General features: G+C 47.3%; 2 protein-coding genes across 2 annotated transcripts in view; both read right to left on the bottom strand.

Annotated features, from left to right (window-relative positions):
- Positions 1-418: 418 nt before the first annotated feature.
- LOC116376730 (DNA-directed RNA polymerase II subunit RPB1-like) lies at positions 419-1,270 on the bottom strand. The gene has a single exon (XM_031838117.1). It carries the CDS (start codon positions 1,268-1,270, stop codon positions 419-421), a length of 852 nt encoding a protein of 283 aa, XP_031693977.1.
- Positions 1,271-14,266: 12,996 nt separating this feature from the next.
- aqp10a (aquaporin 10a) overlaps positions 14,267-22,706 on the bottom strand; it is a 10,556-nt gene continuing 2,116 nt past the window's right edge. Inside the window, exons 2-6 of the mRNA XM_031787457.1 lie at positions 19,346-19,472; positions 17,800-17,937; positions 17,535-17,653; positions 16,524-16,741; positions 14,267-15,946 (exon numbers count right to left, since the gene is read on the bottom strand). Of these exons, the coding sequence (XP_031643317.1) occupies positions 15,730-15,946; positions 16,524-16,741; positions 17,535-17,653; positions 17,800-17,937; positions 19,346-19,472 (819 nt within the window). The 3' untranslated portion in view covers positions 14,267-15,729. The remainder of the gene's footprint in view (positions 15,947-16,523; positions 16,742-17,534; positions 17,654-17,799; positions 17,938-19,345; positions 19,473-22,706) is intronic.

The raw sequence follows: 22,706 nt of genomic DNA, 5'->3' as shown, positions 1-22,706 counted from the left end.
TCTGAGTGGGACAGATCAGCTTTCAGATACATACACCAGTCTCTATCTCTCTCTCTGTGTACATTCTGTTCTCTCTCCCCCATCTCCTATACCTCTCCGTTCATCTCACCAATTCCCTCCATACCTACCTCTCTTTCACCAATCCCCTGTCTCTTTCTGCTCTCTTCTCTCCACTCATAACCTTCCTCCTTTTTCTCCCACTGTATATTTAAAGATCAAAACAGGACAAGCGAATGGTTTGGGCTGAGTGCCAGATTAAACAATATGAAATGAAAAGAAACTACCTCCCCTCCCTCCCTTACGTTTTCCCTCCCTCCCTTCCCCACTCTCCTTCAGGCTCCTTGTATAACCCTGTGGACTGCAGTGCCCTTATGGCGGGCAGGTAGGGCCGGAATGAGGCAGGCAGGGCTGGAATGAGTCAGGCAGGGAGGTAGGGCTGGAATGAGGCAGGCAGGTAGGAGGGCAGGAAGGGATGGAAGTAGAAGGGCAGGTAGGGATGCAGGGGAGCAGGGCCAGTACGAGGCAGGCAGGTAGGAGGGCAGATAGGGGAGCAGGGCCAGTACGAGGCAGGCAGGTAGGAGGGCAGATAGGGGAGCAGGGCCAGTACGAGGCAGGCAGGTAGGAGGGCAGATAGGGGAGCAGGGCCAGTATGAGGCAGGCAGGAGGGCAGATAGGGGAGCAGGGCCAGTACGAGGCAGGCAGGTAGGAGGGCAGATAGGGGAGCAGGGCCAGTACGAGGCAGGCAGGTAGGGGGGCAGATAGGGGAGCAGGGCCAGTACGAGCCAGGCAGGTAGGAGGGCAGATAGGGGAGCAGGGCCAGTACGAGGCAGGCAGGTAGGAGGGCAGATAGGGGAGCAGGGCCAGTACGAGGCAGGCAGGTAGGAGGGCAGATAGGGGAGCAGGGCCAGTACGAGGCAGGCAGGTAGGAGGGCAGATAGGGGAGCAGGGCCAGTACGAGGCAGGCAGGTAGGAGGGCAGATAGGGGAGCAGGGCCAGTATGAGGCAGGCAGGTAGGAGGGCAGATAGGGGAGCAGGGCCAGTACGAGCCAGGCAGGTAGGAGGGCAGATAGGGGAGCAGGGCCAGTACGAAGCAGGCAGGTAGGAGGGCAGATAGGGGAGCAGGGCCAGTACGAGGCAGGCAGGTAGGAGGGCAGATAGGGGAGCAGGACCAGTACGAGGCAGGCAGGTAGGAGGGCAGATAGGGGAGCAGGACCAGTACGAGGCAGGCAGGTAGGAGGGCAGATAGGGGAGTGCGTAACACCAGGGACATGCTGAATATCGAATCACCTTTCTTGGCTGCTGCTCAGAATTCTGCTCAACTCTCACTGGAGACTGACGTATAAGAATTTGAGGATATTAAAGCAAACAATCCCTGCATTACCATGAATCACCTATTGACCCAATATATATACAAAACACTGCCTAAATAACCAAATTAGATACATAACGTGACATTATTAGCATGTAATAACATAGTTATTAGTTCAAGTAGTTAACAGTATCAATAACAAAAAATAGTAAAGGGTGTAATAAACCTGACTAGCTAGTTACTATAGCCCTTTTAGCATAGCATATGCAAAGTTTATTCAGGAAGAGGTTTATACTTGCACAGCCAGTGTGAAGCACAATAACTCAACAAAGGTACTCATAATTATTCACAAGTTATCAAACAACAGTAGGACCTAAACAGGTCAAAGTTTATACACAGGTGTGGTAAGAACATTTGAAGTGCAGGCAACAATTATTATGCATTGTTAATGGCTAGCTAAACTAGCTCAATCAGAATCTCTGCGAAATAAACAAAGAACCTGACATTCAATTGTTTAGCTGGCTAGCCTACATTTGTCGACTGGCTGGCTATGGAACCTACCTTTTCAAGTCCACGCTATGTGCACATTTCTGTCAGCAACATCCAAGTCCTCTCGCTGGGTTCATGCTGCTGTTTGAGTGTTGATGACACGCCTGCCCTTGTTAGTAAGGCCACGGAGGTAGAGGATACAGGCAGGCACTGTGGATGCGCCGTGCTGATACACAGACATGCTGGCGAGGTGAAAGAGCGTTTCTTTCTCCAACCAGGGATAGAAACAGGAAGGAGGGGCGATGCTTCGACCACCCTCCTACGCATATTCAAGCAATTTCTATCATTTAATCTCATGAGGAAACAGACTATCCTCTTTGTAATCTCAGGGAGAGATTTTATTTTTTATTTTAATTATTCAACAATCTCGAGTTCTAGTTATTATAGTTTGGGGAACTTTTGAGTGTCCCTTTTTTGTCACCATAATTTCACAAAACCTCCCGCCTCAATATTGCATTTGAAGGTTATTATTGAACAACAGCCTTTCAGCCATGTGCTTTATATTATTTATCTCATATCGCCCCCTGCTGTCGCTGGTCGGTAACAGCAACAGCCTATATTTTGGGGCGCAACATCAGCACCAAAGCTGCAGCGATTTTTTTCTATCTCAACACATACACTATAACGTTTGACTACAATGGCCAAAACTGTACAAATAAGCACTCTCATACAACCATATTCCTCAAACACACACACCTTTCTTCATCATCAAATTACAAATCAATAGGCTACTAAAGCAGGAATCAGGAGGGGAAAATCTAGGGATATGTTGAGAAGGACAGAAGCAATGTAGAAGGACGAAGGGGACGGACAAGTTTAGGAGAAAGAGAGAACACAGATAGATAGATAGAGAGAGAGAGAGAGAGAGAGAGAGAGAGAGAGAGAGAGAGAGAGAGAGAGAGAGAGAGCAGAGAAGGACAGAGGAGGGCAGGGAAGATGGCTGACTTTCTCCTCCAGATGGGCAGCCTTCTCTTATAACAGCTAGAGATTGAGATTGTATGTCCTTGGGGAATGACTTCAGGCCCAGTTCCATTGCCTCCAGACCGGGCGCCATCTTGTAGCCTCGCCTACCATAGCCCCCAAGAATGGGGCCACCAGGGACAACCCAGAACCAACCCCTGCCAGCACTGAGAGAGAGAGAGATCAATATATTTCTCCTCAGTAATCAGTTGGTCCATCACAGTTTGTAGAACGAGTATGTCATGAGTAGTGTATTTTCATGGAGATCAATGCCAAAAGGTGGTGGGTGGTGTCTCACCTGAACACCTCTCCTCCCCAGCCAGCCAGCCAGGTATCGTGACTTTATGGCTTTGAATTCACTCAATTCTAGATTAGATTATTATTCTATTCTATTCTATTACAATTGATTCCATTCTGTTCACCTGGTCTACAAAACCGTTCCAGGTGCTGAGGTAGTCAGCAGGGTATGTGGCAAAGATCTGGGCTGTGGCAGTGGGACCTGTCACTGTGAGGTTGCCCTGGCAGTAGTTCATAAAGGCATGATGGGGAGAGAGCGAGAGAGAGCGTGATGGGGAGAGAGAGAGAGAGAGAGAGAGAGAGAGAGAGAGAGAGAGAGAGAGAGAGAGAGAGAGAGAGAGAGAGAGAGAGAGAGAGAGAGAGAAAGGGAAAGAGAGAGCGATGGGGGAGAGAGAGTGAGAGTGATGGGGGAGAGAGAGAGAGATGGGGGAGAGAGAGAGAGAGAGAGAGAGAGAGAGAGAGAGGGGGGGGGGGGAGAGTGATGGGGGGAGAGAGAGAGAGAGAGAGAGAGAGAGAGAGAGAGAGGAGAGAGAGAGAGAGAGAGAGAGAGAGAGAGAGAGAAAGAGAGAGCGATGGGGGAGAGAGAGTGAGAGCGATGGGGAGAGAGAGAGAGGGGAGAGAGCGATGGGGAGAGAGAGAGCGATGGGGGAGAGAGAGAGAGAGAGAGAGAGATGGAGAGAGTGATGGGGGAGAGAGAGAGAGAGAGAGAGAGAGGAGGGAGAGAGAGAGAGAGAGAGAGGGAGAGAGTGATGGGGGAGAGAGTGATGGGGGAGAGAGTGATGGGGGAGCCCTCATGAATGAGCCTATCAACTGGAACACAGTGTAGAAGGGAAACTTCCTCCAGTGGTGTCTGCCCAACACACACATGCTGAAGGATTTAACTGGGCCCCTAGCAGAGAGAGAACACACACACACACACATCACTATCCCATACAACACCACAAGACAACATATCCACAACTGTGTCAGCCTGTGACGACTGCCAATGTAAAAAGGGCTTTATAAAATACATTTTACATTTTGTTCAACAATCTACAAAATGGGTTTGATTTTGTAGAGGAAAAACAATCTATTAAAAAAAAATCTATGAAACAATAAAAGCTGTGCTGTTATTAAACTATGTTTCAGTCCCGACACTCTTCGTGTGATGTACATGTCGAAGGTGGTGGCGAAGACAGAGGCAAAGTTAGCAGACAGGTATCCCCTTTACGTTCCTACTGGTGATGGTTTGGGCCATGGCACCTATGTCTGTCACCCTGATCCGTTTCACCTGTCCCTGTAATTGTCTCCACCCCCTCCAGGTGTCGCTTATTTTCCCCACAATAAACACTGTTAGACTCCAACCATCTGCCTCCTGTGTCTGCATCTGGGTCTCGCCTTGTGTCATGATAACGCCAAACAACTGGACAGACACAACACAACATCCCAGGACCACATAGCATGAAAAAGAAAGTAAACTGGCTGTGGTCGATGGTTACGGTCAGGTTGCATATAGCAGAGGTGTTCTCACGACCATGATGTAGATTCCCTCTGCTAGACGTTCTCTGAAGAGATCTTCATGTTAGAGCTCAACCAGCCTCGAGCCTTCTCCATCTGTCTCTCACACACCAACACACACCGCCTGGGATACTTCAAATGGAGACCACAACACCGACCCTGCACTCACTTACACACACTAAGACTGCAGCACTGACTCTACGCTGAAATGTCCCAGACAAGCTCACACACAATGCTAATACAACAGTGACGCCGCACACACTTCCATGAGGACTGACTGAAATGACACTGATACTTTAACATTGACACTACTGCACTGAGACACAAGCAGGTGCAACTATCACGACCAAAGATGAACTACAAACCGGATGTGTTTAGAACTGCTACAGCTCTCTACCTGAGCAGATGAACCTCTTCAGGCTGAACAGAATAAATAAAGTGATGAAATGAATAGATAAAATGGAGAGCAACACAAACCCCTGAGTGCTGTAACGCGTGGTTCCAGCACGTTCTCTGGTGTGGTCAGAGGGCGACATCTACTTCTAAAACACACAAAACCATGGATGCTCCACACCTTCTCACACTGTCTACAGGCAATGCCAAAAAAGTCAACTTTCCAAAATGTCCAGTGTTTCCAGCTAGAGAGGGAGCGATGTGCTTGGATGTGTGAGGGAAATCTCCTTTTGAAGGTCCTTCAGAGGTCAAATGATACAACGTGTTACTTGCCCTGGAGAAAGATGGGGTGGGAAGGGAGAGAGGGATAGATGGGGTGGGAAGGAAGAGAGGGAAAGATGGGGTGGGAAGGAGGAGAGGGAAAGATGGGGTGGGAAGGAAGAGAGGGAAAGATGGGGTGGGAAGGAAGAGAGGGAAAGATGGGGTGGGAAGGGAGAGAGGGAAAGATGGGGTGGGAAGGGAGAGAGAGAAAGATGGGGTGGGAAGGAAGAGAGGGAAAGATGGGGTGGGAAGGGAGAGAGGGAAAGATGAGGTGGGAAGGGAGAGAGAGAAAGATGGGGTGGGAAGGAAGAGAGGGAAAGATGGGGTGGGAAGGAAGAGAGGGAAAGATGGGGTGGGAAGGAAGAGAGGGAAAGATGGGGTGGGAAGGAAGAGAGGGAAAGATGGGGTGGGAAGGAAGAGAGAGAGAGAAAGATGGGGTGGGAAGGGAGAGAGGGAAAGATGGGGTGGGAAGGGAGAGAGGGAAAGATGGGGTGGGAAGGAAGAGAGAGAGAGAAAGATGGGGTGGGAAGGGAGAGAGGGAAAGATGGGGTGGGAAGGGAGAGAGGGAAAGATGGGGTGGGAAGGAAGAGAGGGAAAGATGGGGTGGGAAGGGAGAGAGGGAAAGATGGGGTGGGAAGGAAGAGAGGGAAAGATGGGGTGGGAAGGAAGAGAGAGAGAGAGAGAAAGATGGGGTGGGAAGGAAGAGAGGGAAAGATGGGGTGGGAAGGAAGAGAGGGAAAGATGGGGTGGGAAGGGAGAGAGAGAAAGAGAGAGAGAGAATTTGGGCAGAAGCACAACCTTTCATGAGCAATGAAGCGATAGTTGTGTGAGTGAAGAGAGAGAGGAGTGGAGAGCAACAATTGATGTCATTATCAGTGTGAGTAGGTCATGGTGGAGAGGGTAAACACTCTCACTGTAGGTCACATGTCACCACATCCCTGGTTGACCCCCTATTTTCACAACCATAATTATGGGCACGGTAGCTGGCAGTGGCGCGAAAAGGCTGGGTTTTGAGTTGTGTGCGTGTCAAGGATCCAAACGTACTCCATGGCTAAATATGGAGTAGCTTCAAGTTGTGTATTTAGGGTCTTTTATGTATTGCCTTCAAATCAACTCCAATTGGAATGTTAGTCTAGTTCTATGTTATAGCCTAGTTTGTTAAATAGCCTGCCCCATATTTGTAATATGTTGAACATGTTTGCAGTCCACGTTGTTGCAATTGCATTGCTTCAATATGGAAAAACATTGTTAAACATCGGCTATAGCATTCACACTGATATAGGGGCCTACTGTAAATTGCAGTCTGGACATGGACTGTCACGACTTCCACAGGAGTCGGTCCCTCTCCTTGTTCGGGCGGCGTTCGGCGGTCCACGTCACTGGCTTTCTAGCCACCGCCAATCCACTTTTCATTTTCCATTTGTTCTGTCTTTGTCTTATCACACCTGGCTTCCCTCAACCAATTACTTGTTTATTATTTAACCCTCTGTTCCCCATGTTGTATTTGTGAGTGATTGTTATTTGTAACGTGGATTATTGTCAGGCGTTGCACTTTTGTTTTGGAGCGTGTTTTTGGCACTAGTATGTGTTATGTGCTGTCATTTGGTACTGGTATTAAAGTGCGCCTGTTTATTAGACTCCGCTCTCCTGCACTTGACTTCACCTCCCATATACACGTATTACAGAATCACTCACCTCAAGAATGGAGTCAGCAGGAGCAGACGCCCTCCCAGTTGCAGTGGAGGAGCGCGTTCAGCAGCACCATGTTACAACGTCTGGGCACAGCCATGGATCGCGTGCTGCAGACTATGGATCGTTGGGAGAGAGGAGGAGGTTTTTCAGCGCCTCCACCAGCACCACTTACAACAGGTCCCACTGTCCACCCCTCTGTCACCTATTCCCAGCGGGATTCGACTCCCTGGGAGTATGATGGGTTTTCTACTACAGCTGAAGCTCTACCTGACGACCGTCCACCCGGCTCCTTCAGGGTGTGAGAGTGTGTTTCCGCCCTTGTCTCCTGCCTCTCAGGCAAAGCCCTGGAGTGGGCCAACGCCGTATGGAGTGAGGGAGACACGGCATTGGACCATTACGCAGAGTTCACCCGCCGCTTTCGGGCAGTATTCGACCACCCGCAGTATTCGACCACCCGCCTGAGGGTCTAGCAGCAGGTGAACGTCTGTTCCACCTGAGGCAGGGGACGAGGAGCGCGTAGGTTTCGCCTTGGACTTATGGACCCTGGCCGCCAGCACAGGATGGAACGAAAGGGCACTGATCAATCACTACAGGTGCAGTCTGCGCGAGGAAGTCCGTCGGGAGTTGGCCTGCCGAGACACCATCCTCACTTTGGACCAGCTGGTGGACCTGTCCATCCGGCTGGACAACTTTCTGACTGCCCGCGGATGTCCGGATCGGGACCTGTCAGTTCCATCCCCCAGCACCTCCGCTCCGATGCCCATGGAGCTGGGAGGTGCTGCACTTAGGGCAACCGGACGAGGGGCCATTCCCTGCACCATCTGTGGCCGCAGAGGGCACACTGCTGGTCGGTGCTGGGGGGGTTCCTCAGAGAGTCGAGGCAGCAGGCAGGGCACTATCGTGTCACCCCAGGTGAGTCGGCACCAGGCTCACCCAGAGCCCCCTGTTGCTCACATGTATGTGTTTTCTCCACATTCCCGGCATAAGGCGCTAGTAGATTCAGGTGCAGCTGGGAATTTTTTGACCGTTCATTTGCTCATAGTTTAGAGATTCTCCTTGTTCCTGTGGATATGCCCTTCCCTGTGCACGCCTTAGATAGTCGCCCATTAGGGTCAGGGCTGATTAGGGAGGCCACCGCTCCACTAGACATGGTTACACAGGAGGATCATGAGGAGAGAATCAGTCTCTTCCTTATTGATTCTCCTGCATTTCCCATGATGCTGGGCTTACCCTGGTTGGCCTGTCATAACCCCACTATTTCGTGGCAACAGAGGGCTCTCAATAGGGGGTCACGAGAGTGCTCAGGGAGGTGTGTGGGAGTTTCCATCGGTGCGACTATGGTGGAAAGTCCAGACCAGGTCTCCACCGTGGGCATCCTCTCTGAATATGCCGATTTGGCTCTCGCCTTCTGTAAGAAGAGGGAGACTAAATTACCACCTCATCGACGGGGGGATTGTGCGATAAATCTCCTGGTAGACGCAGCACTTCCCAGGAGTCATGTGTATTCCCTGTCACAGGCGGAGACGGTGGCTATGGAAACATATGTCTCCGAATCCCTGGGGCAGGGATACATTCGGCCCTCCACTTCACCTGCCTCCTCAAGTTTCTTTTTTGTGAAGAAGAAGGATGGGGATCTGCGCCCGTGTATTGACTATCGGGGATCAATCAGATCACAGTGAGGTACAGCTACCCGCTGCCTCTCATTGCCAGTGCGATCGAGTCAATGCACGGGGCGCTTCTTCACTAAACTAGATCTCAGGAGCGCTTACAACCTGGTGCGTATCCGTGAGGGGGACGAGTGGAGATGGCATTTAGTACCACCTCAGGGCACTATGAGTACCTCGTCATGCCGTACTCCACTACACGCGCCGAGCATGTGTCCCTGGTGCGCAGGGTGCTTGGTCGTCTGTTGGAGCATGACCTGTACGTCAAGGCTGAGAAATGTCTGTTCTTCCAACAGTCTGTCTCCTTCCTAGGCTACCGCATCTACATGTCAGGGGGGGAAATGGAGAGTGACTGCATTACAGCTGTGTGTAATTGGCCGAATCCCACCACGATAAAGGAAGTGCAGTGGTTTCTGGGGTTTGCCAACTACTACCGGAGGTTTATCCTGGGTTTTGGTCAGGTAGCAGCTCCCATTACCTCACTGCTGAAGGGGGGCCTGGTGCGGCTGCAGTGGTCGGCTGAGGCGGACAGGGCTTTTGGTCACCTGAAGGCTCTGTTTACCTCGGCTCTCATGCTGGCTCATCCGGAACCCTCTTTGGCATTCATAGTGGAGGTGGACGCGTCCGAGGCTGGGATAGGAGCCGTGCTCTCTCAGCGCTCGGGTACGCCACCAAAGCTCTGCCCCTGTGCTTTCTTTTCGAAGAAGCTCAGCCCGGTGGAGCGAAACTTTGATGTGGGGGACCAGGAGCTGTTGGCTGTTGTCAAGGCTCTGAAGGCGTGGAGACATTGGGGGCTAAACACCCTTTTCTCATCTGGACTGACCACCGCAATCTGGAGTACATCCGGGCGGCGAGGAGACTGAACCCTCGCCAGGCAAGGTGGGCCATGTTATTTACCCATTTTGTTTTCACTCTATCCTACAGACCAGGTTCCCAGAATGCTAAGGCAGACGCACTGTCCCGGATGTATGACACAGAGGAGCGGTCCATGGATCACACTCCCATACTTCCGGCCTCTTGCCTGATGGCACCAGTGGTGTGGGAGCTGGACGCGGACATCTGCCAGGTGTTACGCACAGAGCCCACTCCCCCCAGTATCCAGCTGGGCGCCTGTGCGTGCTGTCTGCTGTCCGCGATCTATTGGGCCCAGGGTCATCCTGGTATCGGTCGGACGGTGCGTTGCCTTAGTGCGAAGTACTGGTTGCCCACCTTGGCCAAGGACTTGAGGGTTTATGTTTCCTCCTGCTCAGTGTGCGCCCAGTGCAAGGCTCCCAGGCACCTGACCAGAGGGAAGTTACAACCCCTATCTGTTCCACAATGGCCGTGGTCACACCTGTCGGTGGACTTCCTGACGGATCTTCCTCCCTCACAGGGAAATACCACGATCCTGGTCGTTATGGATCGGTTTTCTAAGTCCTACCGTCTCCTCCCTTTGCCCGGTCTCCCTACGGCCCTACAGGCTGCGGAGGCCCTGTTCACACACGTCTTCTGGCACTACGGGTTGCCTGAGGACATCGGGGTCCCCAGTTCACGTCCAGGGTCTGGAGAGCGTTCATGAAAGGTGGGGGTGTCGGTCATGGGGGTGTCGGTCAGCCTTACCTCAGGTTTTCACCCCGAGTAACGGGCAGGCGGAGAGAGTAAATCAGGATGTGGGTAGGTTTCTACGGTCATATTGGCAGGACCGGCCGGTGGAGTGGGCGACGTTCATCCCTTAAGCATGGCTGGGTGCCGGTGGAGGACATCCTGGACTCGAGGCGTTGGGCTAGGGGCCTTCAGTACCTCGTGGAGTGGGAGGGGTATGGTCCGGAGGAGAGATGCTGGGTGCCGGTGGAGGACATCCTGGACCCTTCGTTGCTGCGGGATTTTCAATGTCCCCATCCGGATCGCCCTGTGCCTTGTCCTCTGGGTCGTCCCTGAGGTCGGTGTCGGCACGCGGCTGGAGCCGTGCGTCAAGGGGCGGTATTGTCACGACTTCCGCCGAAGTCGGTCCCTATCCTTGTTCGGGCGGTGTTCGGCGGTCGATGTCACTGGCTTTCTAGCCACCGCCGATCCCCTTTTCATTTTCCAAATGATATTTGCACTTCTCCAGAAATGGCAGACTGAATTGCATTGCATTCGAGCAATGTAGGCATAACTTTTCACCTTAAACCCATGGATGGTTAATCTTTAAAATAAAAGTTTTTTAAACCAACAACAATATTTCTTAATAGCTTATCTTGTCCCATGGCACTGTGTGCACACGTAGGCCTACATTTGATTTGATGTCTTTATGGGTAATATTCACTAAAAAACTAGGCTTCTGTCAATTTCCGAAGATAGAGCCCTGTACATCTATCTACCCTATAAACTAGATCCATTAGCCGTAGGCAGCACAAACACAGACCAATGGTCGCATGCATGCAGAAGCCCTAAATGTGCTCATAGAAAAGGCCTCAACTCCAGAAATGTATATACACAGGTTTGTAATTACTCATTCATAATTATTCCACAGATTAACTTCATGTTTTGTGCAATATAAGGTGCTTATGAAATAACAGGAAACCATTATACTCAGGTGTTATTAGCAAAAGGTTTTCACATTGTGATAAAATTATCGTAAAATAATCACAATTTTGGTGGGATTGTTTTCTGCAGCGCATTTCCATCATTCGACCTCAATAGGCAGATATAGCACCTTCTCACCCCACATGTGAATTCATTGTCTCGTGTGCATACCATGATCATCTAACATAATTATCCAGTTTAATAATCATCCAACCTTGAATTCAAATGAAATGTTTGCTGACAATTATTCTCAAATCAAATCAAAGTTTATTTGTCACGTGCGCCGAATACAACAGGTGTAGACCTTACAGTGAAATGCTTACTCATCAGCAGCCTACACTTTACCCTAATGCACCACATTATTAGCCTGGTTTAAGGACATTAGCAACAAACATTTCACTTATTCATTGTCTTATCAACATTATGTTGGAATTATAGGGATTTTAAATATATATATATATATATATATACAGTAGCCTATTTCCGAACAAAGTAGCCATTTTCATTTGCCACAGAAATTAATGTAAAAACGTAAATGCTGAGGATATGGCTTTTGCAAGTGCCAACATCCCTTGAAGAGTTGCCAATCCCAAAATGTGTTCATTCATTAACACACATGTAATGAACGGAGATACTTCCACCGGAGTCGGTCCCTCTCCTTGTTAGAGCGGCGTTCGGCGGTCGCCGTCACCGGCCTTCTAGCCATCGCGATCCACTTTTCATTTTCCATTTGTTTTGTCTTTGTTTTCTACACACCTGGTTTCAATTCCCCTATTACATGTTCATTATTTAACCATCTGGTTTCCCTCATGTTTGTGTGCATGTTTTTTCTATTGTTCAGGCTGTTACTGACGGCTGGTATTTTGTTGTTATTACGCCCGTTTATTTCGTGGTACCGGTATTGTTCCCGCACCATAGTATTGTGTTTATACTGGTGTTATCTTGTATTAAATACCTTGTCCACACATCTCAGCTCTCCTGCGCCTGACTCCTTTCGCCAGTTACCCACAGCCTTGACAAAAATTGAAAGCATCTCCATAAACTTACAGACAAATACACTGACACACAATGATGTGTGTTCTTCTCAGACAGTGTAATGTGTTTATTTCATTTCCGATGGCAGTTATTATTTTTTTTTTTACAGGGACAGTGCACATTAATCAACATTTCAGTAAAAGTGCCGGTTTTAGCCAGCCGGCTAATTTTCAACCGCAGTCCCTGGGCAGGTTATTAAAAACAATTACAATATAGACAATAGCAACATAGAACAAGCAAGACATAGCAACATAGGACAAGCAAGACATAGCATACAGACAGAGCAACATAGGACAAGCAAGACATAGCATACAGACAGAGCAACATAAAACAAAAAGCAGCAAGACAAAATTCATAAAAGCAACAAAGTGTTTCCACACCTCACAAGCTACAGACAACAGACAACATGGAGAGCGGCAACACACAGCTAGGGACCATGTTCACAAATCTGATTGACCTTTAGCCATGTCTTCAAGCATTTTGTGAAAGTGTGATATGTGGTGCAGTTATGTGTGTCTGATGGCAGTGTATTCCAGACATGGGAAGCTCTCACAGAGAATGCAGATTTACTAAAGGTGCTTTTCCTTAGGGGAACTATACAGTCACCTCTCATGGCAGACCTTGTGGATCTGCTGCCATATGTCTGGGTTTTCTGTTTAACAGAAATATTGAGTGGAGGGGAACCAGGCCATTGAGGATCTTGAATACAAGACATGCGTCGGTGTATTGCACAAGATTTTCCCAACTCAAGAGCTCATGCTTTCTAAGGATGTGACAATGATGATGGCTATTGGGCTTCCTATCAAGCACTTTGAGAGCCTGTTTGTAGACAGACTGAATAGGTTTTAATGTTGGGCCCAACTAGGCCCAACTAGTCAAGCAGTATGTTAAGTGGGGGAGTATCATAGATTTGAAGTACAGTTTTGCTGTAGTCAAACAATTTCGTATAAATCGGAAATTAGCTAGGTTGAATTTGGTTATTTGAATTAAAAATAGGTTGGAATCAAGTATGATGCCAAGGTACTTCAAATCAGATACCACCTGGAGCTTCTCCCCTGACACATAGACATCTGGCTCAGTAGCATCTGTTGCCCTCTTTGTGAAGAACATGCAAACAGTTTTTTTCACATTGAGATGCAAACACGAGTCACTGAGCCACTTTGTAACCTGGACCATTACAGTAGTGAGTTCTTGTGCAGCTTGTTGTTTGCTCTTTGCATGCACATATATCACTGTATCATCTGCATACATTTGAACTTCAGACCCAGTACAGACAGAAGGCAGATCATTAATGTACAGGCTGAACAGGAGGGGCCCCAGTATTGACCCTTGGGGCACGCCCACATCATAGCTACGAGTGGGCGACAGCTCATTGCTCACTCTGACACACTGAGTTCTGCATTCAAGGTATGATTTCATCCATCTCAAGGCATCAGGGGAAAAGTTGAACTTGGACAATTTCGTGATGAGAATCTCATGGTTAACAGTATCAAAAGCCTTCCTTAGGTCCAGAAACACAGCCCCAACAGCACCCCCTTTGTCCATCTTGGACTTTTCCAGAAGAAAGCAGTTGGCTGTGTGTCCTGTCTTTCCATTTATATTATAATGCTACATTGCAGGTTTTTCAGAATTGTTTTCACTGACGCACTTTTTTCAAGCGATATTCTGATTTAGAGTTTTTATATTTTCTGGTTGGATTCATAGCTTCTCCCCTTGAACTGTCCTAATTGCCCCATTTTTACAACCTCCGATGATCAGGGATTGAGTCTTGGAGAGGATCAGCTTGAGCAAAGTGAGGTGTATAATCACTGATCTATACTGAAAAATATAAACGCAACATGCAACGATTTTACAAAGTTATAGTTCATATCCGGAAATCAGCCAATTGAAATAAATATATTTGGCCCTAATCTATGGGTTTCACATGACTGCTCAGGAGCGCAGCCATGGGTGGGCCTGGGCGAGCAAGGCCACTGGCGAGCAAGGCCCAGACAATCAGAATGAGTTTTTTCAAACAAAAGGGCTTTATTATAGACAGAAATACTCAGTTTCATCAGCTGTCCAGGTGGCTGGTCTCAATCCTGCAGGTGAACACGTTTATACATGGTCTGCGGGTGTGAGGCTGGTCGGACGTTCTGCCAAATTCTCAAGAACGACGTTGGAGGTGGCATATGGTACAGAAATTAACATTCAATTATCTGGCAACAACTCTGGTAGATATTCCTGCAGTCATCATGCCAATTGCACACTCCCTCAAAACTTGAGACATCTGTAGCGTTGTGTTGTGTGACAAAACTGCACATTTTAGAGTGGCCTTTTATTGTCCCCAGCACAAGGTACACCTGTGTAATGATCATGCTGTTTAATCCGCTTCTTGAGATGCCACACCTGTCAGGTGGATGAATTGTCTTGGCAATGGAGAAATGCTCACTAACAGGTATGCACACAAATGTGTGCACAAAATGAGGGAAATAAGCTTTTTTTGTGTGTGTATGGAACATTTCTGGAATCTTTTATTTCAGCTCGTGAAAAATGGGAACAACACTTTACATGTTGCCTTTATATTTTTGTTCAGTGTATAAATAGCATTCTCTGCCAATTAATAGGTTTTGTGCAATTACTTTTCGTAGAGCTACGCCTCCCCTGACTTGAGCTACACCTCCCCTGACTTGAGCTACACCTCCCCTGACTTGAGCTACGCCTCCCCTGACTTGAGCTACACCTCCCCTGACTTGAGCTACACCTCCCCTGGCTTGAGCTACACCTCCCCTGACTTGAGCTACACCTCCCCTGACTTGAGCTACACCTCCCCTGACTTGAGCTACACCTCCCCGAAACACTCACTCACAACCAAACAATGAATTATTGATTGGAGACAGCTTGTTTCAAATAAAGAGCATTTCCTTGGATTTTCTCCCTGCAGCAAACCCAGTGGATAATGTTGTAAATACCTGTCAAAGATAAAACCCTCAAAAAACAACCAGAACGCCTGGCTCTAATCATAATATCAACTTCTCCTTTCACCTCTGACTGTGTGTTTTTGAAGCTCACTACTAATATATACACCTGATCCTCAATCAGCAGTAGCATCTCAATAGAACAAAATGACAGGAGAGGAGGCTTGGACAAATGTTCTCCCATCAGTCTGTTAGCATGTCCTTTCTCCTATAGGAAACAGCCAGAGAAATGTCTCCCCTCTGGGCAAAGCAGTCAGTTCAACCTAGTTTTGATTGACATTTGGTTTGGTTGTCAGCTAACGTGAATTCAACGTGAAATCAAAAACATTGGAATTAGGTGAAAAGTTGGGTGTAAATAAGATGAAATGCCGTTATATTGATGAGTTTTTGCAAATCCAATCAGTTTTTCACGTAGATTCAACATCATCACATTAATCTTGGGTGTTGAAGTGACATGGAAACAACGTTGATTCACCAGTTTCTCACCAGACCCTGACTCTCTCTACCCTTTCTAGAAAACGGCCGTTTTCAACTCCACGCCTTCCTTCTCTGGTGCTGGGGGCTGCTTCCACACCTCCGTGGTGGGCTTGGTAGAGGAGCTGTCTATGGGAGGGTTCGTTGGAAGGTCGGGCAGGTGCCATGCGATGAAGACCAGATACATCCCAGAGCCCACCATCCCTCCCAGCAGAGGAGCCATCATGGGAACCCAGAACCAGTAGTTATAACACCTAGAGAGACGAGGAGGAGGGAGGATTAGTTTCCAAGTCTGCAAGTGAATCAACTTCACTTTAACAACTCGTGCCCAGTTCCAAATTGAAATATGGTGTCTGTGCCATGTGTGTCCGTCATGTGCCTGGTCTAGCATATTGATATCCGCTGGTAGATGTTCCTATAGACATAAAGTGCCTTACGGGAACACTTGGCACAACAGGCGGCTGGTGGTGCCTTAATTGGGGAGAACCGGCTCATAGTAATGGCCGGAATTGAATAAATGGAACGGTATCGACCACATCAAACACATGGTTTCTATGTGTTTGATACCATTCACTCCATTCCAGCCATTATTATGAGCCATCCTCCCCTCAGCAGCCTCCTGTGCGTGGCACACTTGGCACCAACACATTCACAAACACACAAACACACAAACCAGATCTACCTCTAGTCCAGCAGTATGCCACTCCTTTCATATGGTTCACTCTTCTCTCCCGTGCACTTAACTGACCTACTGACCACTTCCTGTAATACCTGGCATGTTGCACACCTGCTGACTCAGGTCAAAAGGTGTTTGTGTGTTAGAAGACGTACGTGAACACCTCAGTGCCCCAGCCGGCGGTCAGTGTCAAGAGGCGTGGCCCCAGGTCACGGGCAGGGTTTATCGCTCCGCCGCAATTGGACGACATCGACATGCCGATCCCCAGGACTACCACGGCAACGATGGGCGGGATCAGAGCATCGGGGGCAGGACTATTCTTCTGGTCATCCAATGGGAGGATGCAGAGCATCAACATGGCAGTGCCCACCACCTATAGAATATGAGACATTTGTGAAACCAGGAAATACAGGACGAGAGCTTGGGACGATAAGGTTCTATCTGCAAAAAGATGATTCTGAGATAATTGGCTTTATTAAAGTTCCAATCCCTCATTGGTTTGAATGGTGTCAACAATGTTGTCTTGTATTCGTTTGAACTTAACATGAATTGGGTTATTTAGGGTGCTATATAGGTAGAGAACATTGAACAGAACAAGGCTATGTCAATAACTCAATCTGGACAAAATGCAGATAGAACCTTATAGTTCCAAGCTCTCAGAGTCAGTTGTTAAAAACATATTCAGTTTCATTTAGCTTTCTTATGTTTCAGAATCTTCACATTTATGACACTATTATGGTTTCCACTAGATAGCACAGCCACAAAGTCAACATTTTCTGTATCGTAACAATTAATGATAATGTAATCTTAATTGAAGGTTAGGGTTAAGCATAAGGTTAGCAGTGTGGTTTAAGGTTAGGGATAGGTTTAAAATCTGATTTTAAGAAGAGAAATTTAGGAAAATAGGCAGGGTTTATGACTTTGTGGCTGTGGAGGTTAGTGACGAAGGCCAAACGCTCTGAGGAAGGCCTTGAAGTCGATACGTAAAGTTTTTAAAGAGCAGTGATACTATCAAGATCAGTGTGCGGGTTTCCTCTTTTTCTCATCTTATTCAGCTGTTACCATTCACCTGCAACAAAGATGGCTCAGATGAGTGAGTGCCTTTTGAGTTAGTGATGACACACCATCATCCGTTCCTGCTTCGTACTGTATCATATTGGTCTGACCTGGTCTAGGATGCTGCTGCTGAGAGATAGGTGCTCGGAGGGATAGGTGGCAAAGATGGACGCCGTCTCATTAGCCCCATACACTGTCAAATTCCCTCCACTGAAGTCCATGATAGCATCTGACAGAGAGAGAGAGCTGGTTGTTCAGTCATCATGGCACACTATACCATAATGTCTTACTACTCTATGCTACTGAATATGCATGTAACAAGGTGACATGACACCAGTGATTGGTGGGACTGGTGTGTGAGTGTGTCTGACTGACCATAGTAGACCAGGAAGACCAGGCCAGAGGCCAGGTAAGCTCCCAGCACCTGACACAGAGAGTATGGGAGCAGCTTCACCCATGGCACCCTGCCCAACGAACAGAAACTCAGAGTGACCGCTGGGTTCAGATGGGCTCCTACAGGAGAGAGAGAGAGGAGAGTTAGAGAGAGACGGAGGGGGAGGAGAAGAGAGGGGGAGAGAATCAGTCAACCTCCTGTTTATGATCTCACCCACTAAATCTGTGAACATCACAAGCACGTACAAACACGTACAGGCACACACACACACACACACACACACACACACACACACACACACACACACACACACACACACACACACACACACACACAAGTGAGACCTTGGAGAGTTGTGGCCACTACAGTGACAGCCTGATGCAGAATGAATCACCAGGACATTACAGACAGCTAGCACTGTGTGACCACAGTAATGTTACAGTCATGTGGAAGTCTGGGCGCCCCTACGTCTATTACTGTTGCCAGACTGACATTGCCAGTATGGTCTAAATAAGTAGAATGGGAGAGTACAGACATATAAGAAACTCTAAGGAAATCAGGCTTAGTCATGGTGCACAGCAAACTGTCCAGTGTTACCTAGTGTTGATTTTTCAGTAACATTCCAAGTGTTGATTCAGGTGTTCAATTAACTCTGTAAGTGTTACATTAACACTCATTGCTGTAAAAAATAACCCAAGCGTTGGTGTTAATAACCAGTGTTAAACCAAAACCACACCCATCATTATCATATTTCCCAGCATGCTCTATTGCAGGTGGATTTTAGGAATTGTTTATTTCAATATCTATGTTTTTTGAAGGTACTTATACTACTTAAATATAAATAACATACATTTATCTTAACGAATCCAACTTGGATTTATTGCGCCCGTTATTGAAATGGTTGTTCCAGTTTAGATGGTTTAGGTAGCCAAAATGTTAGATATCCCCACTCTGTCTGTATTCCAATATGAATTACATCACTTTGCAAGCCTTCATAATGTGACTTGCAGGCCTGAAGAGCATGACTTGCAGGCTACTGTGTCAGGGTAAAACTAGGCCCTCAAAATAAGGACTTATTAAATATTGTGATATTTTCACAATAACATATTTTCATGATAACATATTTGGCTCTCAGTGTTGATTAAACACTGGAGAATTTGCTGTGTGTTTTCATTTTAGGATTAGGGTTGTCAGTTTGTCATTGAAACATCAATGTACTCTACCAGTGGAGGCTGGTGGGAGCAGCTATAGGAGGATGGGCTCATTGTAATGGCTGGAATGGAATTATTGGAACGGTATCAAACACATAAAATATATGGACACCACGCATGACTTCGTTCCATTAATTCTATTCCAGCCATTACAATGAGACCGTCCTCCTACAGCTCCTCCCACCAGCCCCCTCTGTACTGTACATACTGTATACTGTATGAGTTGTTGTTTAAAGTGGACAAAATTACAGTATTTATTCTAGTCCAAGGATTGGGATGGGTGTTGGTTTGGGATGAAAGGTGTAGTAGGGTTTACCTGAGACCCCCTTGCAGAGGTACATGGCAGACATGACCCCTACAGAGAAGGCCATGTTGGCTGAGAGGTACTGTCCCTTAGTCTCTCTACTGGTCTTCACCTGGGCTGATGCACTACAGCCAAACATCTAGAGGAAGACAAAGGGGGAGAGAAGGGAGGCAGAGATAAAGTCAAGTTAGATTAAAGAGGCAGTCTGGTCTCATAGACCTGACGTAACATAGTAAATATAAATCTGGGATACTCAAATTAGTATGATATTCAAAGTTTAGTGCTGAGCGATTAGTGCTTCTTGAGGTCGGTTCATTTTCGGGTACCATTTTTTTATTATTTTTTTTACATGAAATGCACTATGCATTATGTAGGATGAAAGCTGCAACAACACAGAATAAAACAATGAATAAAAGTCCCATGATGGTAGTGACTGTCCATTACTGCTAATCACGTATTAACCATCATTTATTCACATCACTTAAGTTTTCTATGTTACGTCTACCCCTGACTCCAGGTTGAAAGAATATTGTGAGGGAGGAGATGAGACAGTGGAGGGGAGAAAGAGGGAGGGAAGGAGGGAGAGAGGGAGAAAGAAAGAATTAGAGAAGCAAAGCACAAGTACAGTAGAAGTAAAGGGAGTGTGAGGGGATGTGATAGAGAGGGGAAAGAGAGGAGCTCAAGGGAGATACTGTAAAAGAAAGAAAGGGAACATGAACTGCAGCCGTGGCTAGAAGGACATCCAGTTCTAGCACTTTCCCTTCCTCAGCTGTGTGATTGAGCAAGGTCCCAGCCTGCACACAGACTCATGAATGCATGGACAAGCTGGAATAGACCTAACGGTCACAGACTAACACACAGTATAAACTGTAACAATATTGCCCATATTAATGACTGACAGTCACACAGCAACTAGAATCAGTTGAAGCACACATACACCTACTTCCTCTCGCTATCTGGGTCATTCCACCAATTCAATGTCTTTTGAGAAGTGTAACTTGGTAAAAACAAATTAACTGGATGAAAAAACACATTTCCCCATCTCTAGAGGGTAGCCCTTTCCTGCAGTCAATGACCAAAATCACCCTCTTTGGCCTCATGGGTGGAATGTTAATAGTATTTTTCATAATTACGGGGCGGCAGGTAGCCTAGTTAATAAGAACAAATTCTTATTTACAATGGCGGCCTACCGGGAAACAGTGGGTTAACTGCCTTGTTCAGGGAAGGATCGACAGATTTTTACCTTGTCAGATCGGAGATTCGATCCAGCAACCTCTAAGGTGTTGTTAATGTTTTGTATATTTTTATATTCCCTGTCTGATTCCCAGTCCATCCACTAGACAGCAGTAGGATATCACATGATGTCTCTCTTGAAACCAGTTGCATCTGGTTTGGGTAGCGAGTCACGGTGCCAAAATGGGAGGGGGGTTAACTTGCCTGGCCCGAAACAACCGCTCAGAGTTGAACAAAGATGCCATACACCTAAAACCTCTCTGGTTATAGCTTCAAGCTATCAACTTCTTATCAAGTCATAATGTACCAAATGACTTTTTCATAAGCTACTGTAATAGTATACTGCTAAAGATATGTTCACGTTTCGACGTAGGCAGTGGTGGAAAAAGTACACAATTGTCAGTGAAGATACCTTAATAGAAGTCAAGTAAAAGTGAAAGTCACCCAGTAAAATACTGCTTGAGTAAAAGTCTAAAAGTAGTTGCTTTTAAATGTACTTAAGTATATGTAATTGCTCAAATAAAAGTTAAAATACACATTTTTCAAATTCCTTATATAAAGCAAACCAGACGCCACCATATTCTAGTATTTAAAAAAAAAATATGGATAGCCAGGAGCACACTCCAACACTCATTTACAAACGAAGCATGTGTGTTTAGTGAGTCCGCCAGATCAGAGGCAGTAGGGATGTAGGGATGTTCTCTGTTTAGTGAGTCCGCCAGATCAGAGGCAGTAGGGATGTAGGGATGACCAGAGATGTTCTCTGTTTAGTGAGACCAGCAGATCAGAGGCAGTAGGGATGTAGGGATGACCAGAGATGTTCTCTGTTTAGTGAGACCAGCAGATCAGAGGCAGTAGGGATGTAGGGATGACCAGAGATGTTCTCTGTTTAGTGAGTCCGCCAGATCAGAGGCAGTAGGGATGTAGGGATGCTCTCTGTTTAGTGAGTCCGCCAGATCAGAGGCAGTAGGGATGTAGGGATGACCAGAGATGTTCTCTGTTTAGTGAGTCTGCCAGATCAGAGGCAGTAGGGATGTAGGGATGACCAGAGATGTTCTCTGTTTAGTGAGACCAGCAGATCAGAGGCAGTAGGGATGTAGGGATGTTCTCTGTTTAGTGAGACCAGCAGATCAGAGGCAGTAGGGATGTAGGGATGACCAGAGATGTTCTCTGTTTAGTGAGTCCGCCAGATCAGAGGCAGGAGGGATGTAGGGATGTTCTCTGTTTAGTGAGACCAGCAGATCAGAGGCAGTAGGGATGTAGGGATGACCAGAGATGTTCTCTGTTTAGTGAGACCAGCAGATCAGAGGCAGTAGGGATGTAGGGATGACCAGAGATGTTCTCTGTTTAGTGAGACCAGCAGATCAGAGGCAGTAGGGATGTAGGGATGACCAGAGATGTTCTCTGTTTAGTGAGACCAGCAGATCAGAGGCAGTAGGGATGTAGGGATGACCAGAGATGTTCTCTGTTTAGTGAGACCAGCAGATCAGAGGCAGTAGGGATGTAGGGATGACCAGAGATGTTCTCTGTTTAGTGAGTCCGCCAGATCAGAGGCAGTAGGGATGTAGGGATGTTCTCTGTTTAGTGAGACCAGCAGATCAGAGGCAGTAGGGATGTAGGGATGACCAGAGATGTTCTCTGTTTAGTGAGACCAGCAGATCAGAGGCAGTAGGGATGTAGGGATGACCAGAGATGTTCTCTGTTTAGTGAGACCAGCAGATCAGAGGCAGTAGGGATGTAGGGATGACCAGAGATGTTCTCTGTTTAGTGAGACCAGCAGATCAGAGGCAGTAGGGATGTAGGGATGACCAGAGATGTTCTCTGTTTAGTGAGACCAGCAGATCAGAGGCAGTAGGGATGTAGGGATGACCAGAGATGTTCTCTGTTTAGTGAGTCCGCCAGATCAGAGGCAGTAGGGATGTAGGGATGTTCTCTGTTTAGTGAGACCAGCAGATCAGAGGCAGTAGGGATGTAGGGATGACCAGAGATGTTCTCTGTTTAGTGAGACCAGCAGATCAGAGGCAGTAGGGATGTAGGGATGACCAGAGATGTTCTCTGTTTAGTGAGACCAGCAGATCAGAGGCAGTAGGGATGTAGGGATGACCAGAGATGTTCTCTGTTTAGTGAGACCAGCAGATCA

This window comes from Oncorhynchus kisutch, linkage group LG13, assembly GCF_002021735.2.
Source record: "Oncorhynchus kisutch isolate 150728-3 linkage group LG13, Okis_V2, whole genome shotgun sequence".
NCBI classification, from domain to species: domain Eukaryota; kingdom Metazoa; phylum Chordata; class Actinopteri; order Salmoniformes; family Salmonidae; genus Oncorhynchus; species Oncorhynchus kisutch.
The sequence above is the reverse complement of the archived record's forward strand: the minus strand, read 5'-3'. Positions and strand labels throughout refer to the sequence as shown.